This window comes from Plectropomus leopardus, chromosome 23 (assembly GCF_026936395.1).
Source record: "Plectropomus leopardus strain MGB_pleo_1.0 chromosome 23, ASM2693639v1, whole genome shotgun sequence".
NCBI lineage: Eukaryota > Metazoa > Chordata > Actinopteri > Perciformes > Serranidae > Plectropomus > Plectropomus leopardus.
Genome location: NC_142198.1, coordinates 15,910,879 through 15,926,827, shown reverse-complemented (window position 1 = coordinate 15,926,827; position 15,949 = coordinate 15,910,879). Strand labels below are relative to the sequence as shown.

Below are 15,949 nucleotides of genomic sequence, written 5' to 3'. Positions count from 1 at the left end.
TGCTAGCTGTCAATGTTCAAACACATTAAAAAGTATTTTAAAAGTCAACACCAGATATTAAGTACTAGTTATTTATTGTCAATGGTTTAATGTACCCATATTTCTAGAAGGTAAAATGAACATGAAAATATATTTTGGTTCTTACCCAATTTAGGTGCTGACCTCTTGTAGCCAAGGAAAAGTTGATATGTGACTAACTTTGTCTCTTTAGTCTCCATATTTATGACTGTACCTTGTAAAACTTGTTCATCCTTTTTTTACCACCTTAAATAATATAGCAATACCAAGACTGACCTGATTTGATGAGCCACATTAAATAAAAAGAAGCACTTTGTTCAACTATTTATGCTTCATTTTTTGTTAACCGATGTGAGGCTGATTCTACTTTTGATTCCAAATGAATGTTACGTCTACATGTTAGCAACATTTTATGTGTTTAAATTGTTGGGCAATCTCACAAAAGTGCACACAAGTTGACCATCTAATCAAATAAAGCTTTATATTTAAGACGAGAGGGAAACCTTTTTTTAACCAGCAACCACTTTGTTAAAACCTTTGCATTGTGGATTAAAATGTTGAGTGAAAATATGTTTAGGACAAACAGACACGCAGATAAAAGACCCAAAAAAGCTCTCTATTTAATCATCATTTACCTACATTTATGCCGTGAAGTTGTATCATGCAATTCAACTTAATTATCATTTGGAATTATCATATGATGCGAATGATGTGAAACATTCACTTGTTTATTGTTTTGTTGAAGGTTGTAGCAATCTGCTGACGCATTAAAACGTGCTGGAAGACAATTTATGATGTCTAAATAGGATAGTTAGCATAGTAGCATGCAGTTGTTAGCATTTAGCTTGAAGCACAGCCTAACAGAGATGAAACTTTAGTTATGCCGGGCAAAATTGTTGTGCATCATTTGGAATATAAAGTGGGAAAAGTGGTATTTAAACATGTTTTTACTAATGAATTTTCAAATCTTTAATTATGTTTTACCTAATTTTCATTACCTTTTTTGTGTATGGGCCTATATAGCGATACAGCCATACATAGCCTAATTTACACACATTTCCCAGCAAACAGCCGGCACTTGCTAATTTCTCTTGCTTATAAGACATTCCCATCACCAACTAGTGGCATATACAAATTCATCAGACCAGTATGTGCTAGCTCTGGTACTTACATATCGAATGACACAATGCATATTCAAGTTCTTCTCAAATATTGTGTTTATTCCAAACCATTTCCAGACCAGGAAAACAGTTTTTCTAACTTTTTCAGTTTTTTTTGTGACTGTGGGAGCCCTGGCAAATACACAGGGTGCAAATTTAAATGCAATAGCAATACAGTGTAAACCCCAAATATATTTAGCCTACAACATTACCATAATTATGTATGGATCAGGAAATAGTATGGAACAAAAATATCAACAGGTAGACAGCAGGTTAAATTACTTAAAATGAGAAGAAACACCATTTTATGATTTATTAATTCAATTTTATTTCCAAACCCCTTTATCACAAATTGCGCGATATATGATACAAGTTATCCACAAATCTTTAAAATCACAACTAACATATTTAAAAGACAGGAGCTCAAAATGAATGAAAAACTGTGACAATGTTATGACATGTTTTCCATGAATTTTAATGAGAAGTTTTCCACAGAGTAGATTATTATTTTAGATTATTTCTGAAATTATAAAAATTCTGAACATGAAAATTAGCAGCATACAAGTCCCCGGTGAGCAAAATGTTTTACTGTTTGAATTATGTTCTTACTTATACTTTCAGCATTCACACTCATGTAACAAATTAAATTTTATAGAGTGAAAAGTGATGCGTTTGTCCTTAAAGACAAGAACAACAAGGAAGGATGAATTTTGAATTGAGAGGTATTGTCTATTGACAAATAATTGATTGCATTTGTTATTATGCAAAATCCGGAAAATTTCCATGGTGCCAAGAAATAATAAAACATTTGCACATTATGAAATAACATCTGCAGAAATAGCATAGTTTGTAATACCTGAACTCTGGTGTTGTTGCTGCTCTTGTTGTTCTTCCTCCTCAGAGGGAAGTTTCAGAATACAATAACACAAAAGTCCGTCCATTAGGAGAATAAAGTTTGTGCAAAACAGAACAGTCACATAAACTGGGACATAATCAGCTGAACTGGCTGCAATGAAACTTAGGCACTGAAGAATAAATGTGGGGATGTAGACAAATAAGAACGTGAGCATGGCGACGAGCACAATTGGTTTCTTCTGAGCGTTAGCAGAGGGGGTTGACATGATGAATTTCGCAATAATAGCCAAAGCCAGTCCAGTGTTGATAGCTAGCAGCCCGAATATTGACACCAGGCTGACAAAAAAATGAAGAACGACAAACACAAAAGTCAAAAGAAACACCCATGTGTAAACACAGCGCAGTTTGTCTCTCCATTGTGGATTGCACAGGAAAAGAAGGCAAATTAAGGCGTTTAGGAGATGTAAAACCACTCCGTAGCATCTCAGCACGAACCACACGATGAAGGTGATGGCACAGTTGACTCCAGAGTTGCAGTTGGACCTGAGCAACTCCACCGCCAAAATGACTGATGTGATTGCATTCACAATATCATTAAAAAGCAGCGCAAGAGACCAGTCGTAGATGATTTGAGCACCCCTGAGACTGCCTGGCTGGCACGTGAAGGACAAGATGAAGGCGTCTTTTAAAGCCTTGAGCCTGCTACGCTGCAACCAGAAGGCCCAGCTGTAGCTGGCAAGCCCCAACAAGACAGAACCCAGGAGAACTCCTGCAACCAGGTCAGGGTTTACTGCAACGCTTGAGATAATGAAGGTTGATTCCCGACCAAAGGGCGAGCTGCTGAAAAGAGAGCTGATGTTCTCCATTGTGCGGTTGTCTCAATGGTTTTGTTGTACTGTTGGAGGGGAGAAAAGTCTTGATTTATTTTAATCACTCAAGCAACATTATCCACAAACTACTGACTTACTGTTCTACTAATTTCTTTTCAGTCATGTTATGGTAAGAAGCTGCACCCTGGATAATCACACATTAACAAAGGAGGTCTTTTAGATGCTGTTAGAGATTCATGATATTGGATTTTTTTTCTAATATCCGATATTTAATATTATCTATATCCACTTTTTTCTCCACTCTAAATTTAGTGATCATCAAGTTTTGTCTGTAGTGGATTTCAAGTCATCTCATGCACACTCTGATTGTGATGGTCACCAGCATTTGGAGACATAAAATTCAGTGATATTTATTCATTGCGCAAAATAAGAAAAAAAAAAGCGCTCAACTTAGAGTTGATGCTTTACATATGTTTACGTTCTCAGTACTAACAAAATAATATCTGCCCATGCAGACAATGTGCTGATATTATGGTGTATTCCCAGATGGAGGACACCCTGAGTTCCACGAATAGTTTGGTTTAAGTGACAAAAGTTCTTTGGTTAATGGTCGGGAAAGAAAGCTGTTTTATTAAATGTCAGGAAAGTGAATGTGTCATGTGTCGTACCTCAGGTCACTGAGTGCTCTGAGTGTCTTAACATGACCATAAAATAGTTACTATGCAAGTAGAGACTTGGGGGGGAACAAATTAAGTACTATCTGTACATTGCTGTGTTGATAAAAAGAACTTAATCCAGCGGGCAGTACATAGAAATAGATTTTAATTCTGTGGGATACACTGTACCCCTGTAAATCCTGATCTATCAGAGTCGATGTTTAAATGACGTCTATTGCTGAGTGGGTTTTAGAATTTTGTCAGGTAAAAAGTGAACACCAAATAGCATATCACCATGTCATGTCATTGGATTCATTTAGCTACATTTGTAAAAAGTAAAATGACTATTAACATTTTAAAAAACTGAAGATTGGTTATTACCTGATACAGGCACTGACCTCTTGTTCCCAGGCAAAAGCTGCAGTGACTAACTTTGTCTCTTTGACTGCACTTCATGGCCGTGTCTCATAACACTACTGCACTGAAGCACACACCTTTAACTTCCTTGTATCATCATGTGATGCCAGTACTGACCTCATTTGGCAGATAACAAGTTGGAATTATTGTTCATTTTCGTTTAACCTTTTAAGTTATGTTTTCATGTTAGAATTTTTATTTGTTCAATTTTTGAGTAAAAATGGTGAGTTCACATAGTCTGACCATCTAAATCATACTTTTCTTCAATTTTTGTTGCCTCTTGCAAAAAACTCTTTTGGCCAGCAACCACTGTGATAAAGCTTCTGAATGAATGAATTTAAGTGCTGAGAAAAACTCATGCCGGTGTGTAAAGATGCTCTGGGGAAAAAAAACCTTAAAAAAGCACACCAGCTTATTATTAGTTTACCTCAATTTCCCCCAATTAGTTGTATTGTCTGTTCTGCATCACTTGAAATTGTGATGGATTGTATGACGTGACAGATGTTAAACATTTATACTTGTTTATTGTTTTGTTGAAGGACAATCTGTATGAGATGGAAACTAAGAGCATGTACTATCCGTAATGCTACTATTGTACTGAATACAACTAGCAATAGAGTGCCCAAAGGGTCATGTTTTCATAGGCTGATGAAGAAATTAGCATCCCTCTGGTTCCCTCGTCAAAAAGGCAACGGGATTTTTGATTATTGCAAAAAATAAGATCTGTGCCAAACAAACGTTGAGGTTACTTACACGTTGTTTGTTCAGCAAGAAGTTCGCAAATGATTTTTAATCAGCACATATCTATCTACCTAGGATTTTAACATAAGTATGATTTTAATAGAGAGGGAGTGAGTGTGGGGGACATGCTATATATGATATACAGTGAGATGAAATTCGACAACAGAGATGCATAACCGATTAAAAATAACAAAGGTAGTGATAATGGAAGCAACAGTAACAATAGCACCAATAATCAATGCTATAATAGTAAAAATAATGGTAATAATAATAGTAATATCACTACTACCATCGCCACCACTAATAAAATTAACAAAAACAATAATAATTATGCCTATTATTATTACCACCAGCACAATGGGTCGCATAGTGGACAAATGGTATTTTGAATTGGATTTTTGATGTTTGAGGAACTTCATTCGATTCAGTTTTAAGACAGATGACATTGTTGAGGTGACCTCAGCACATTCACACAGTTTCAAGTTTACAAAAAACTGAAATCGGTTAAAACTGAACTAAAATGAAGTTTGTGTGTGCGCGTGTCTGTGTCTGTGTGTGTTTTGTTTTTGCATTTTATGGTGGTATTTACTTTTAACTGTTTAACTGAAATCTTAATATGATAACTTGATAAATAATTAAGGTACACTGTGTTAGACAGAAACCGATATTTAGAGTTCAGAAAATAAAACCTGCACAAATATTTTATGTTATAGTGTTTGCTTTAAACAAATAAAATATAACATTTTGGTTAGCCTAAGTCGTGTTGGCATACAGAACTTTTTATATTTGAACAGAGTCGGGCTAGCTTGCATGATAGTTGCACTTTTCAACAAAGTGCAAACACAAAATCCTTATACAATGCCAAAATCAGGTAGAGATTCACAGAATACATCAATAAATTTAAAGTAGAATTAGGTTAACAGTAGGGTACATTTCTTAATGTCCCATTATTAGTCACCAGCATAGCTGTTGTTGAATGTATTACTGAGATCTAAACAAAATGATAGTTAAGGTAAACCATTACATTTTACTCCTCTTCCAGAAACATAAAACCCACTGACCTTTGTTCAGTTTCATCACTGACATACTGCTCCCTTGGCATGATCTTAAATTTACACTGATATCAAAACTCATCCCGATATGTGAGAAAAATGAATGCAAACACGTGACTAAGAAACATTCCCTAGGGGATGACTGCATGTGACATATTTTTCTTCTGTGTTACTGCATGCAGTAAAAACCTTCATTTAGCTCTATAAAGATAAGCTACCATATCACCAATGGGACATATTACAAATGGTTTTGGATATGCTAAAATAATAATCAAATGATCATATACAGTATTTCTTTCTTTCTTTCTTTCTTTCTTTCTTCTCTTCTTTTTTCTTTATGTAAAGAAAAACAACAATTTTAGGATACAACAACATTTTAGGATATATTATCAACAGCTGTACCTTGTAAGACTATTGCATTCAGTCACATACCTTCGTTTATTTCCTTGTCAGGCGTGTGCTGAACTAACCAGTACCGACCTCATTCGGTAAATGACAAGCCAAACCTCCACAATAAACAAATAGCAGTTTATTCAAGTCGATATTGCTTTTAACCATGTTGTTTTGTAAAAATCATAATAAAAAACTCAGATGCAGAAATAATTTCAAGTCCTCAAATCAGATGTTAAAACTAAACATAACAAGTAATAATACATGTGAAAATTGAAAAAAACATCTTTTCACAGTACAGCTTTAAAGATAGGAGAAATGTTCTCTTGTTAAATGTAATTTGGTCTTAAATTAATTTTGTGTGGTCAAAGCAGAAGCGATCCTCTTCATCTTTTCTAGCTTTCTTTAATCTATCCATTCATCTCAGTCAGTTGGTTTCTCATTATTTCAGAGGTATCTTCTTTAAGCCCACCTTGATGCTCGTAGGAAGTCCCAATTTTATAAGCACATCACGAAACTGACAAAGCAACAAGAATTTAACTTTAGTAATTTTAGTGACAGATACTAATCTCTGTACTTGTTAGAAGGACCAGAAGAATTTAATACCATAATATGTAGCAGCAACTCTTACAAAGCCACTTTGCAATTAAGGGAGATGTCATCTTCATATCTTTTCTCATTTAAAAGTACATATAATATTCTGATAAAGAATGGAAATGGACATTTATTATTTTGGACATTTATATTTTGTATCTCACCTGCACTAACACCAATTCTTCAATGTCGTCTTCACCAAGTTGTGTCTGAGAGGTAATTTTCACCCCCAGGCTTATCACATGTTTTGCTGAGGAAAAAAAAACATTAAATACATTAACTTTACAAACAAGCATACATATTTTTTTAGTTGGCAGTGACATCACATAAGGCTTTGTGAATAAGGATCATTTTTGAGCCAAGTATTAAATTGACTTTTAATACAATCTTTGGAACACTAAAGCCACAACATGAATCTAACAATCCTTTTCAGCGTCACAACAACAACAAATTAAGACTGTCACATCGCTGAATTTTAATAGTTAATCACAATTAATCACATTTTTCATTGCATGTTTGCAATTACATTATTCTTAATTTCAGAACAGTTTTGAAGTCCATATTGACAAGGTGAAGCAATTCTTACCAGATGTATGGTTTTTGCCCAAAACTGCATGGGACTAGTATAAAGTGGGCATGTCTGTACATGGCAGGCGCATGGGTACCCACAGAACCCACTGTCATGTAGATATGTTGAGGTAGGAGGTCAAGGGACCCCTGTGAAATGGCCATGCCAAGCTAATATGATACACTTGGTACTCTTGGATTCCTCAGGTTTACTAGTTTCATATGATACCAATATCATCACTCCAGCTTTAACACCCTCCCAGTACAGCCAGTTAAAGACAGGAATGTTGGCCAGGATCGCCCACAATTAACGCTATTTGAAAAACTTAAAAATAAAAGCAAAAATAAAAAAGAATTATGAACGAAAAGCTTTTTTCCTCCTTATTTAAGCATCATGATCAAAATCACAATTACTGGGACTACTTCTTGTATGATCCATCGTTGGAGTTAAATACTTCTGAGATAAAACCTTTTTACTGGTTGAGTCCCCTTGCATGGTGGTCATTTTGGGGGAAGACAAAGCTGGCTGGTTTGGAGTTGCATTTGAAAAGTGGAGGCATGATGTCCCAAGGCACCACTGATAAAAATAAATATAATCTCACTTACCTCCAGTAATGGGTCTTGTTCGGTCCATTTCTTTGGTTGAAGGCTTCCCAAATGAGGTAATCTGATTATGACCAGTGGTAGATAGTATCTCACTGGTGGTTCTTTTATCTGGGGTCAGTGCAGATGTGGTGGACATGACCGAGTTGTCTGGAGTATCACATTTGTGATAACAAAAAATAGGAACAAAGATTATTGACTAAATAGATTTTCTTATGACTCCTATATCTCATTGTTATTTTGTTTGGGATTACTGTGGTGGTGGTAGCAGAAGACAAACATTGCTATTTTCGAGATCAAGATGTGACATTACCACAACCAATTGAGAAAAATAAACTGAACTCACTGGTAATAGGTCTTGTTTGGTCCACATTTTTGGTTGAAGGCTGCCGAAATGATGTTATCTTTGTACTGTGATGATGAGTAGTTGATTCGAGCGCAGTGGTGGTTCTTTTGTTTGGGGTAACTGTGATGCTGGTGGTGGAAACAGATGATATCTGTGGAGTTTGGTCTACAAATTGGAGATATTGACAAATTATATATTTTGAGATGAATGAGCAAAATAGAAGCAAGGTGTGAGGGTATTCTCAAGATGTGATAGTACCACCTCCACTAAAAGCAAAAAATTAAAGCAACCTAACTCACTAGTAACAGGTCTTGTTTGGTTCACTTCTTTGGTTGAGGACTGCCCAATCGTGGTAATCTCTGTACTGAGATGACCAGTGGTAGATCCAGTTTCGGTGGTCGGTCTTTTACGTGGAGTCACTGTTGTTTGTGTGGAATTGGTCAATATCTGCGGAGTTTGGTCTGTAAATTGGAGACATTGACAAATTATATATTTTAGATGAACGAGCAAAATAGAAGCAAGGTGTGAGAGTACAACTACCACTAAAAGTAAAAAATGAAAGTAATGTAACTCACTGGTAGTAGGAATGGGTTCAGTTTGGTTCCCCTCCTTGGTTGAAGGTTGCTCAACTGAGGCAGTCTGAGTACTCAGATGACCAGTGGTTGATTCAATCTTGGTGGTTGTTCTTTTATTTGGAGTCGCTGTGGTTGGTGAGGAGTGGGCTGATATCTGCTGAGTTTGGTCTGCAAATTGGTATCATTGGCATATTATATATTATGAGTCGAATGAGAAAGTTAAGACATGGTCTTCTCAAGATGTGATAGTACCACCTCCACTAAAAACAAAAAAATAGAGCAACCTAACTCACTAGTAACAGGTCTTGTTTGGTTCACTTCTTTGGTTGAGGACTGCCCAATCGTGGTAATCTCTGTACTGAGATGACCAGTGGTTGATTCAATCTCAGTGGTTGTTCTTTTATGTGGAGTCTCTGTTGTTGGTGTGGAATTGGTCAATATCTGCAGAGTTTGGTCTGTAAATTCCAGACATTGACATATTGTATATTTTAAGATGAACAAGCCATATATAAGCAAGGTGTGAGAGTACCACTACCACTAAAAGTAAAAAATAAAAGTAATGTAACTCACTGGTAGTACGAATGGGTTCAGTATGGTTTGCTTCCTTGGTTGAAAGCTGCCTAACTGAAGTAATCTCTGTACTGAGATGGCCAGTGGTCGATTCTATCTCAGTGGTTGTTTTTTTAGCTGGAGTCGTTTTGGTTGGTGTGGAATGGGTTGATATCTGCAGAGTTTGGTCTACAAATTGGAGGCATTGAGAAATCTTTTGAGATGAATGAGCAAAATATAAGCAAGGTGTTAGATTAACACTACCACAAAAAGTAAAAAATAAAAGTAATTTAACTCACTGGTAGTAGGAATGGGTTCAGTTTGGTTCCCATCCTTGGTTGAAGGTTGCTCAACTGAGGCAGTCTGAGTACTCAGATGACCAGTGGTTGATTCAATCTTGGTGGTTGTTCTTTTATTTGGAGTCGCTGTGGTTGGTGTGGAGTGGGCTGATATCTGCTGAGTTTGGTCTGCAAATTGGTATCATTGGCATATTATATATTATGAGTCGAATGAGAAAGTTAAGACATGGTCTTCTCAAGATGTGATAGTACCACCTCCACTAAAAACAAAAAAATTAAAGCAACCTAACTCACTAGTAACAGGTCTTGTTTGGTTCACTTCTTTGGTTGAGGACTGCCCAATCGTGGTAATCTCCGTACTGAGATGACCAGTGGTAGATCCAGTTTCGGTGGTCGGTCTTTTATGTGGAGTCTCTGTTGTTGGTGTGGAATTGGTCAATATCTGCAGAGTTTGGTCTGTAAATTCCAGACATTGACATATTGTATATTTTAAGATGAACAAGCAATATATAAGCAAGGTGTGAGAGTACCACTACCACTAAAAGTAAAAAATAAAAGTAATGTAACTCACTGGTAGTACGAATGGGTTCAGTATGGTTTGCTTCCTTGGTTGAAAGCTGCCTAACTGAAGTAATCTCTGTACTGAGACGGCCAGTGGTCGATTCTATCTCAGTGGTTGTTTTTTTAGCTGGAGTCGTTTTGGTTGGTGTGGAATGGGTTGATATCTGCAGAGTTTGGTCTACAAATTGGAGGCATTGAGAAATCTTTTGAGATGAATGAGCAAAATATAAGCAAGGTGTTAGATTAACACTACCACAAAAAGTAAAAAATAAAACTAATTTAACTCACTGGTAGTAGGAATGGGTTCAGTTTGGTTCCCCTCCTTGGTTGAAGGTTGCTCAACTGAGGCAGTCTGAGTACTCAGATGACCAGTGGTTGATTCAATCTCAGTGGTTGTTCTTTTATTTGGAGTTGCTGTGGTTGGTGTGGCATGGGTTGATATCTGCTGAGTTTGGTCTGCAAATTGGTATCATTGGCATATTATATATTATGAGTCGAATGAGAAAGTTAAGACATGGTCTTCTCAAGATGTGATAGTACTACCTCCACTAAAAACAAAAAAATAGAGCAACCTAACTCACTAGTAACAGGTCTTGTTTGGTTCACTTCTTTGGTTGAGGACTGCCCAATCGTGGTAATCTCTGTACTGAGATGACCAGTGGTAGATCCAGTTTCAGTGGTCGGTCTTTTACGTGGAGTCTCTGTTGTTTGTGTGGAATTGGTCAATATTTGCGGAGTTTGGTCTGTAAAATGGAGACATTGAGAAATTATATATTTTAAGATGAACGAGCAAAATAGAAGCAAGGTGTGAGAGTACAACTACCACTAAAAGTAAAAAATGAAAGTAATGTAACTCACTGGTAGTACGAATGGGTTCAGTATGGTTCCCCTCCTTGGTTGAAGGTTGCTCAACTGAGGCAGTCTGAGTACTCAGATGACCAGTGGTTGATTCAATCTCAGTAGTTGTTTTTTTATTTGGAGTCGCTGTGGTTGGTGAGGAGTGGGCTGATATCTGCTGAGTTTTGTCTGCAAATTGGTAACATTGGGAAATTATATATTATGAGTTATATGAGCAAAGTTAAGACATGGTCTTCTCAAGGAGAGATAGTACCACCTCAACTAAAAATAAAAAATAAAAGTAACTTAACTCACTAGTAACAGGTCTTGTTTGGTCCACTACTTTGGTTGAAAGCTGCCTAACTGAAGTAATCTCTGTACTGAGATGACCAGTGGTTGATTCAATCTCAGTGGTTGCTCTTTTATGTGGAGTTGTTGTGGTTGGTGTGGAATGGGTTGATATCTGCGGAGTTTGGTCTACAAATTGGAAACATTAACAAATTATATATTTTAAGTTGAATGAGCAAAATAGAAGCAAGGTGTGAGAGTACCACCTCCACTAAAAGTGAAAAATAAAAGTCATTTAACTCACTGGTAGTAGGAATGGGTTCAGTGTGGTTTGCTTCCTTGGTTGAGGGTTGCTCAACTGAAGCAATCTGAGTACTGAGACGACCAGTGGTTGATTCAATATTGGTAGTTGTTCTTTTATTTGGAATCAATGTGGTGATGGTGGAATGAGATGATATCTGGTCTGCAAAATAGAGATGTGAACAGTTTATACATTTTCAAACTAAAAGATATTTTTTGCCACATACATTTCCAAAGAAAACATATTTAACTTGGTATCAAGTTCTTTCTTTACCCAGTTAATATGTGGTGTTCCCCAGGGATCACTGTTCAAACCCTTTCCATCGTAAGTTAACATGCTTCCTTTTGGCAACATACAGTAATATTTTACCATTATTTCCAAAAATATTGATGTGTGAATGATGGCCAGCATCACAATTTCCTAAATCCCAGCTATAGAAATACTGACAGGGTGTAATGAAGAATGTAAACTGTCTCACCAGGAATTGATGTGGTTTGATTAAAATCTGGGGTTGAAGGTCGCACAGATGAGGTGATCTTTGTGCTGCTTGAATTGTCCTCAGTGGTGGTTATTGTGTTGAGGGTTGCTGTGGTGGTGGTGGTGGTGGTGGTGGTGGTGGTGGATAAAACTGCCTCATCTGGAGGGATGTTAACATGTGTGGTTTGGTAAGAATAAAATGAACAACTATGCAAAAGCAGCAGTAGCCACCAAGACATTCACCAATCTTAAAAACAAACCCTCACCTTTTTCTCCATGGCAGATAAAAACAAGCTTTTTGTTGCAGTTTTCATCTGACCATAGGCCTGCGTTTCCTAGATCAGTCGCAGTGCAGTTCTGCTGCCCGTTGACATTATCAGGCTGTCCTTCTTTCCAGTAGCGGTAGGTGGAGTCACTTTGATCTGACCATTCCCGCGTCCTTCACAAAGAAACAAAGGTCTGTCACAGGATTTTCTGGAGTGTCTTTTACCATTTTTCAACACAAAAACATTGATCAAATGAAGGGACAAGGGACATGTGATGCTTTTCATACCTATTAAGGCCAATCCAGACACTCATGTTGTTGGCCAAAATCTGTAGTTCCTGGTTCTCTTCCTCATCTCTTACACTTGCCAGATCTGTGTAGCGTGTCTTGCAGTAAAGCTGAGCATCAGACCAGCTCATCTCCTCCTTAACAAAAATGAAACGCTGACTGGCTGTCGCTGAGGAAGAAAAGAAAGATTTAGAGAAAAACCTCATGAATCTAACTTAAACATCTGCAACAAAGCAGAGATATGTCATGAGCTTGTCCTGATGCAGCTTTAACATAAAAACACGGTACATGAAGCTATTATGTGTCAATCTATTATGCATTTATAAAATGTGAACTCAGACCATCAAAACAGATGAAGGGGATCCTCAGGAGGCACTGCACGTCATCCCATACTCCTCCACTCCACATCCGCACACACATCTGGTTCCCGCCAAAGTTGTCAGGCTGACCAAAACCCCAGTTCCTGTAGATCCTTCGGTTGTCGTAACGGGGGTCTGAAAATGACCATCTCCAGCTGGTGCGGTTGTCATGCAGGCCAATCCAGGCCCTCCCTGTAAAGCCTCCAGTGGAGTCCTGAGCTGTGTTTACCAGCCGGTTCATGTCCTCTATGTTGAAGACGGTGGCCAGGTCAGTGTACCGTTCTCTGCAGTACTTCTGGGCATCTAACCAGGGCAGGGCGGTACCAATAAAGTGGTACTGAAGAGAAAGGCAGCAGGCATGAGAGCACAGGCCTGTGGATGGACGACATTGCTATTTATCAGTAGGAAGTCACTTACACCCTCTCTCCACCATCATGGAACCAGTTCAGTTACGGTCCTTGCACTTCATTATAAAACCTTTCGGAGAATTTTCACCAAAAATAAATTGTTTAAGAACCTGCAAAGTTGATTATACATCTGTAACAAATTCACAGGTGATTCATTTAATCTGTGACTTTGCTTGTGGTTTCTCTAGAAAGCACCAAGGTTTCAAGAATCCTGAATGGAAACAAGTCCAAGAACCAGGGGCCATATTCACAACATTTTTTTTTGCTGGTCCTAGCTTTGAAGTAATTTAGGAAATCCTCAGAGTATCTCTAGCAAGGAAGGAACAGAAACTTTAACTTAAGTGAGGTGTGTTTGACCCTCTTGCAAGGTATAATGGACTTTTTTAACAGATGTGATTGGTTTTCACAATGCTTCACTGCTGCCTTTTTTTAGATAAATATATTAGTGTTGTGAATACTTAATTTCTGGCATTGTATTGAGACTGTGTTGGGCCCGAAATGTGAGCATATCTCTCACGAGATCCACCACAAACATTATCCCTGCACCATCTAATCATGAACTCACTGTCATCCAACAGTCGGGGGATATTTCTTCTACCTCTTTGTCTTTCCACCATGTTCTCCTCTGACTGAGAAACTCTTAAGCCTCTTAAAAGACCTCCTCACTACTCCTAACAGTTTTTCACCTCAGGAGCTCTCTTTTATAGGCCAAAATACCTTGTGAATACCTTTTAGCTTCACTGGGACATAGTCTTAGCTTTAAGGGGATATTCTTAGAAAATGTCGAAACAATTTTGTCACTAGGAGTAACTCTACCAGGAAGCTGTGTGAATGCAGCCCCAGGGATTTCCAAGATGGTAAGAAGGACAATAAAGACACTTAAAATCCAGCTGACATACTCATCTCTTTTAGTCCAAAACGTCATCATTTATTCCCCCTCAACATGAGGCCTAAAAGATAATAATTACCAATAGATGTTGTCCTGCTGGTTCTGCCAGTTCAGACATAGCAAACTATATCTTAATGACAAGTAATATTTACCTGTGAAGAGCAATAGTAGAGGCAGTTGGCACTTCATGTCTTGTCAGCTTTCTTCACACGCCTTTGTTTTCCTGCAACACACATCAACATTTAGAGAACGTTATAACACACACTAGACAGTGTACTAAAACACTGTGGATCTATGTAAACATTTAAGCGTCAGTAATCTTTTTTCCTGTTTTGAGTACTTTAATTTTATAGACTTGACATGTTTATTTTGATAATACTAATGTGCTTTAACTCAAGATTTTGAAAGTAGGACTTAAAGTGTGATAGCATTTTTTGTCAACAAATTTTTAACCCTAACAAAGGATCTTAAAACATCAAGTTTGTTAAAACATCCAAAACTCACAAGCTGTACTGTATAATACATAATTACACTCTTGATTTAAATACAGAAGTAACTCATCTAAAATATTCTATTTGTTAGTATTTGCTACTGTACTGAAGACTACATCAAAGATCCAATGATTTAAATTAAGACGAAAGAAATACATCTGCAGGTGGCTACAAACATTGCAGTTTAAATGTTCAAATTAAAGCATAAAGGACAGAGAAAATGACATTTTGTTACATTTAAACTTTATGAGAAACAGTATATTAAATCTTACTTACCTGTAGCTTCTTAAAGTTGTTCTGTTCGTCTGTCTGACCTAACACACTAAGTTGTGCACAAGCAGGATGCGACTTCAGAAAAGTTATCTTTGTTGTAAACGGGAGGAAACTTTCTCACCAGACAAGTTTCTGGTCCCCAACACATTTCTTTCTTTGAACTAAGTGACATGACATGATTCTCCAAAGCAGAACAGGTTTTGTTCTTAAGGCACATCCACCCTCGGGGGGGATTATTGAGCCACAAGTCATTTTTAACACTTAACACTTCCTTGGTAGAGATGAGTGTTAATTGAAACATCTCAAAAATAAAAGCAACTTTCACATAGCTATTTGGCGTCAAAAGGTCAAACTCAAAACAATTAAGTTAAAATTAGTTAATCCCTTTTAGCTTCCCAACTAAGTCTTTGTGTTAAACACAAATGCTAATGCAAATCTTTATTCCTTGAAGATTATCTCTTACTCCCCCTCTCGTAGTCACGTATTGTTAATAACATACTCTCCATTGTGTCCCAACATTGAAAATAATGGACTTGGAGGGGTCACTTGAGCATATTATTACCTGCTTAAAAAACATTTAAATGCAGCTTAATCGTGCCATTTGTTACACATTTACATTATCTGTGTGTCCGCCAGCTGACATGAAACTGCAATGCAGAACTACTATTTCATACAGTATTTTTTCCACCAGACAACTATGACAAGATTGAAGTTTCTGCAGTAAAAATGCTGCTCTGAACATATCTTAAAAGCAAAAACTCTGGTATGTAAAACAACAGCTGTACATAGCGAACTCCTTAAAGGTCCAGTGTGTAGGATTTAGTGACTTCTAGTGGTGAGGCTGCAGAAGTGGGTGATATT

The 15,949-nt window shown here is 37.2% G+C and overlaps 2 protein-coding genes across 3 annotated transcripts; both read right to left on the bottom strand.

The window, feature by feature from the left end:
- Positions 1 to 1,375: 1,375 nt before the first annotated feature.
- LOC148185676 (uncharacterized) lies at positions 1,376 to 3,985 on the bottom strand. Of its 2 annotated transcripts, none has more exons than XM_088074110.1 (2): positions 3,918 to 3,981; positions 1,376 to 2,928 (listed from the first exon to the last, which is right to left on the bottom strand). In XM_088074110.1, the coding sequence occupies exon 2, from the start codon at positions 2,897 to 2,899 to the stop codon at positions 1,994 to 1,996; it is 906 nt and encodes a 301-aa protein (XP_087930236.1). In that variant the 5' UTR covers positions 2,900 to 2,928; positions 3,918 to 3,981; the 3' UTR covers positions 1,376 to 1,993. The 2 variants fall into 2 exon arrangements, with proteins under 2 accessions (XP_087930236.1, XP_087930235.1); XM_088074109.1 differs by having other exon boundaries at positions 1,377 to 2,928; positions 3,901 to 3,985.
- Positions 3,986 to 6,243: 2,258 nt separating this feature from the next.
- Positions 6,244 to 15,594, bottom strand: LOC121940796 (uncharacterized). Its single transcript, XM_088074033.1, is given in 19 exon segments — positions 6,244 to 6,577; positions 6,580 to 6,636; positions 6,878 to 6,963; positions 7,887 to 8,033; positions 8,230 to 8,394; positions 8,529 to 8,690; positions 8,805 to 8,930; positions 9,098 to 9,259; positions 9,375 to 9,542; positions 9,653 to 9,820; positions 9,947 to 10,108; positions 10,224 to 10,391; positions 10,502 to 10,669; positions 11,643 to 11,801; positions 12,118 to 12,276; positions 12,383 to 12,555; positions 12,670 to 12,838; positions 13,011 to 13,400; positions 15,588 to 15,594. Coding segments are annotated over 19 exon segments (2,844 nt in total). The 3' UTR covers positions 6,244 to 6,529.
- Positions 15,595 to 15,949: the final 355 nt, after the last annotated feature.

Excerpts from the sequence above, each read along its gene's own strand:
- LOC148185676 (XM_088074109.1), bottom strand. The coding sequence starts at position 2,899 with ATGGAGAACATCAGCTCTCTTTTCAGCAGCTCGCCCTTTGGTCGGGAA.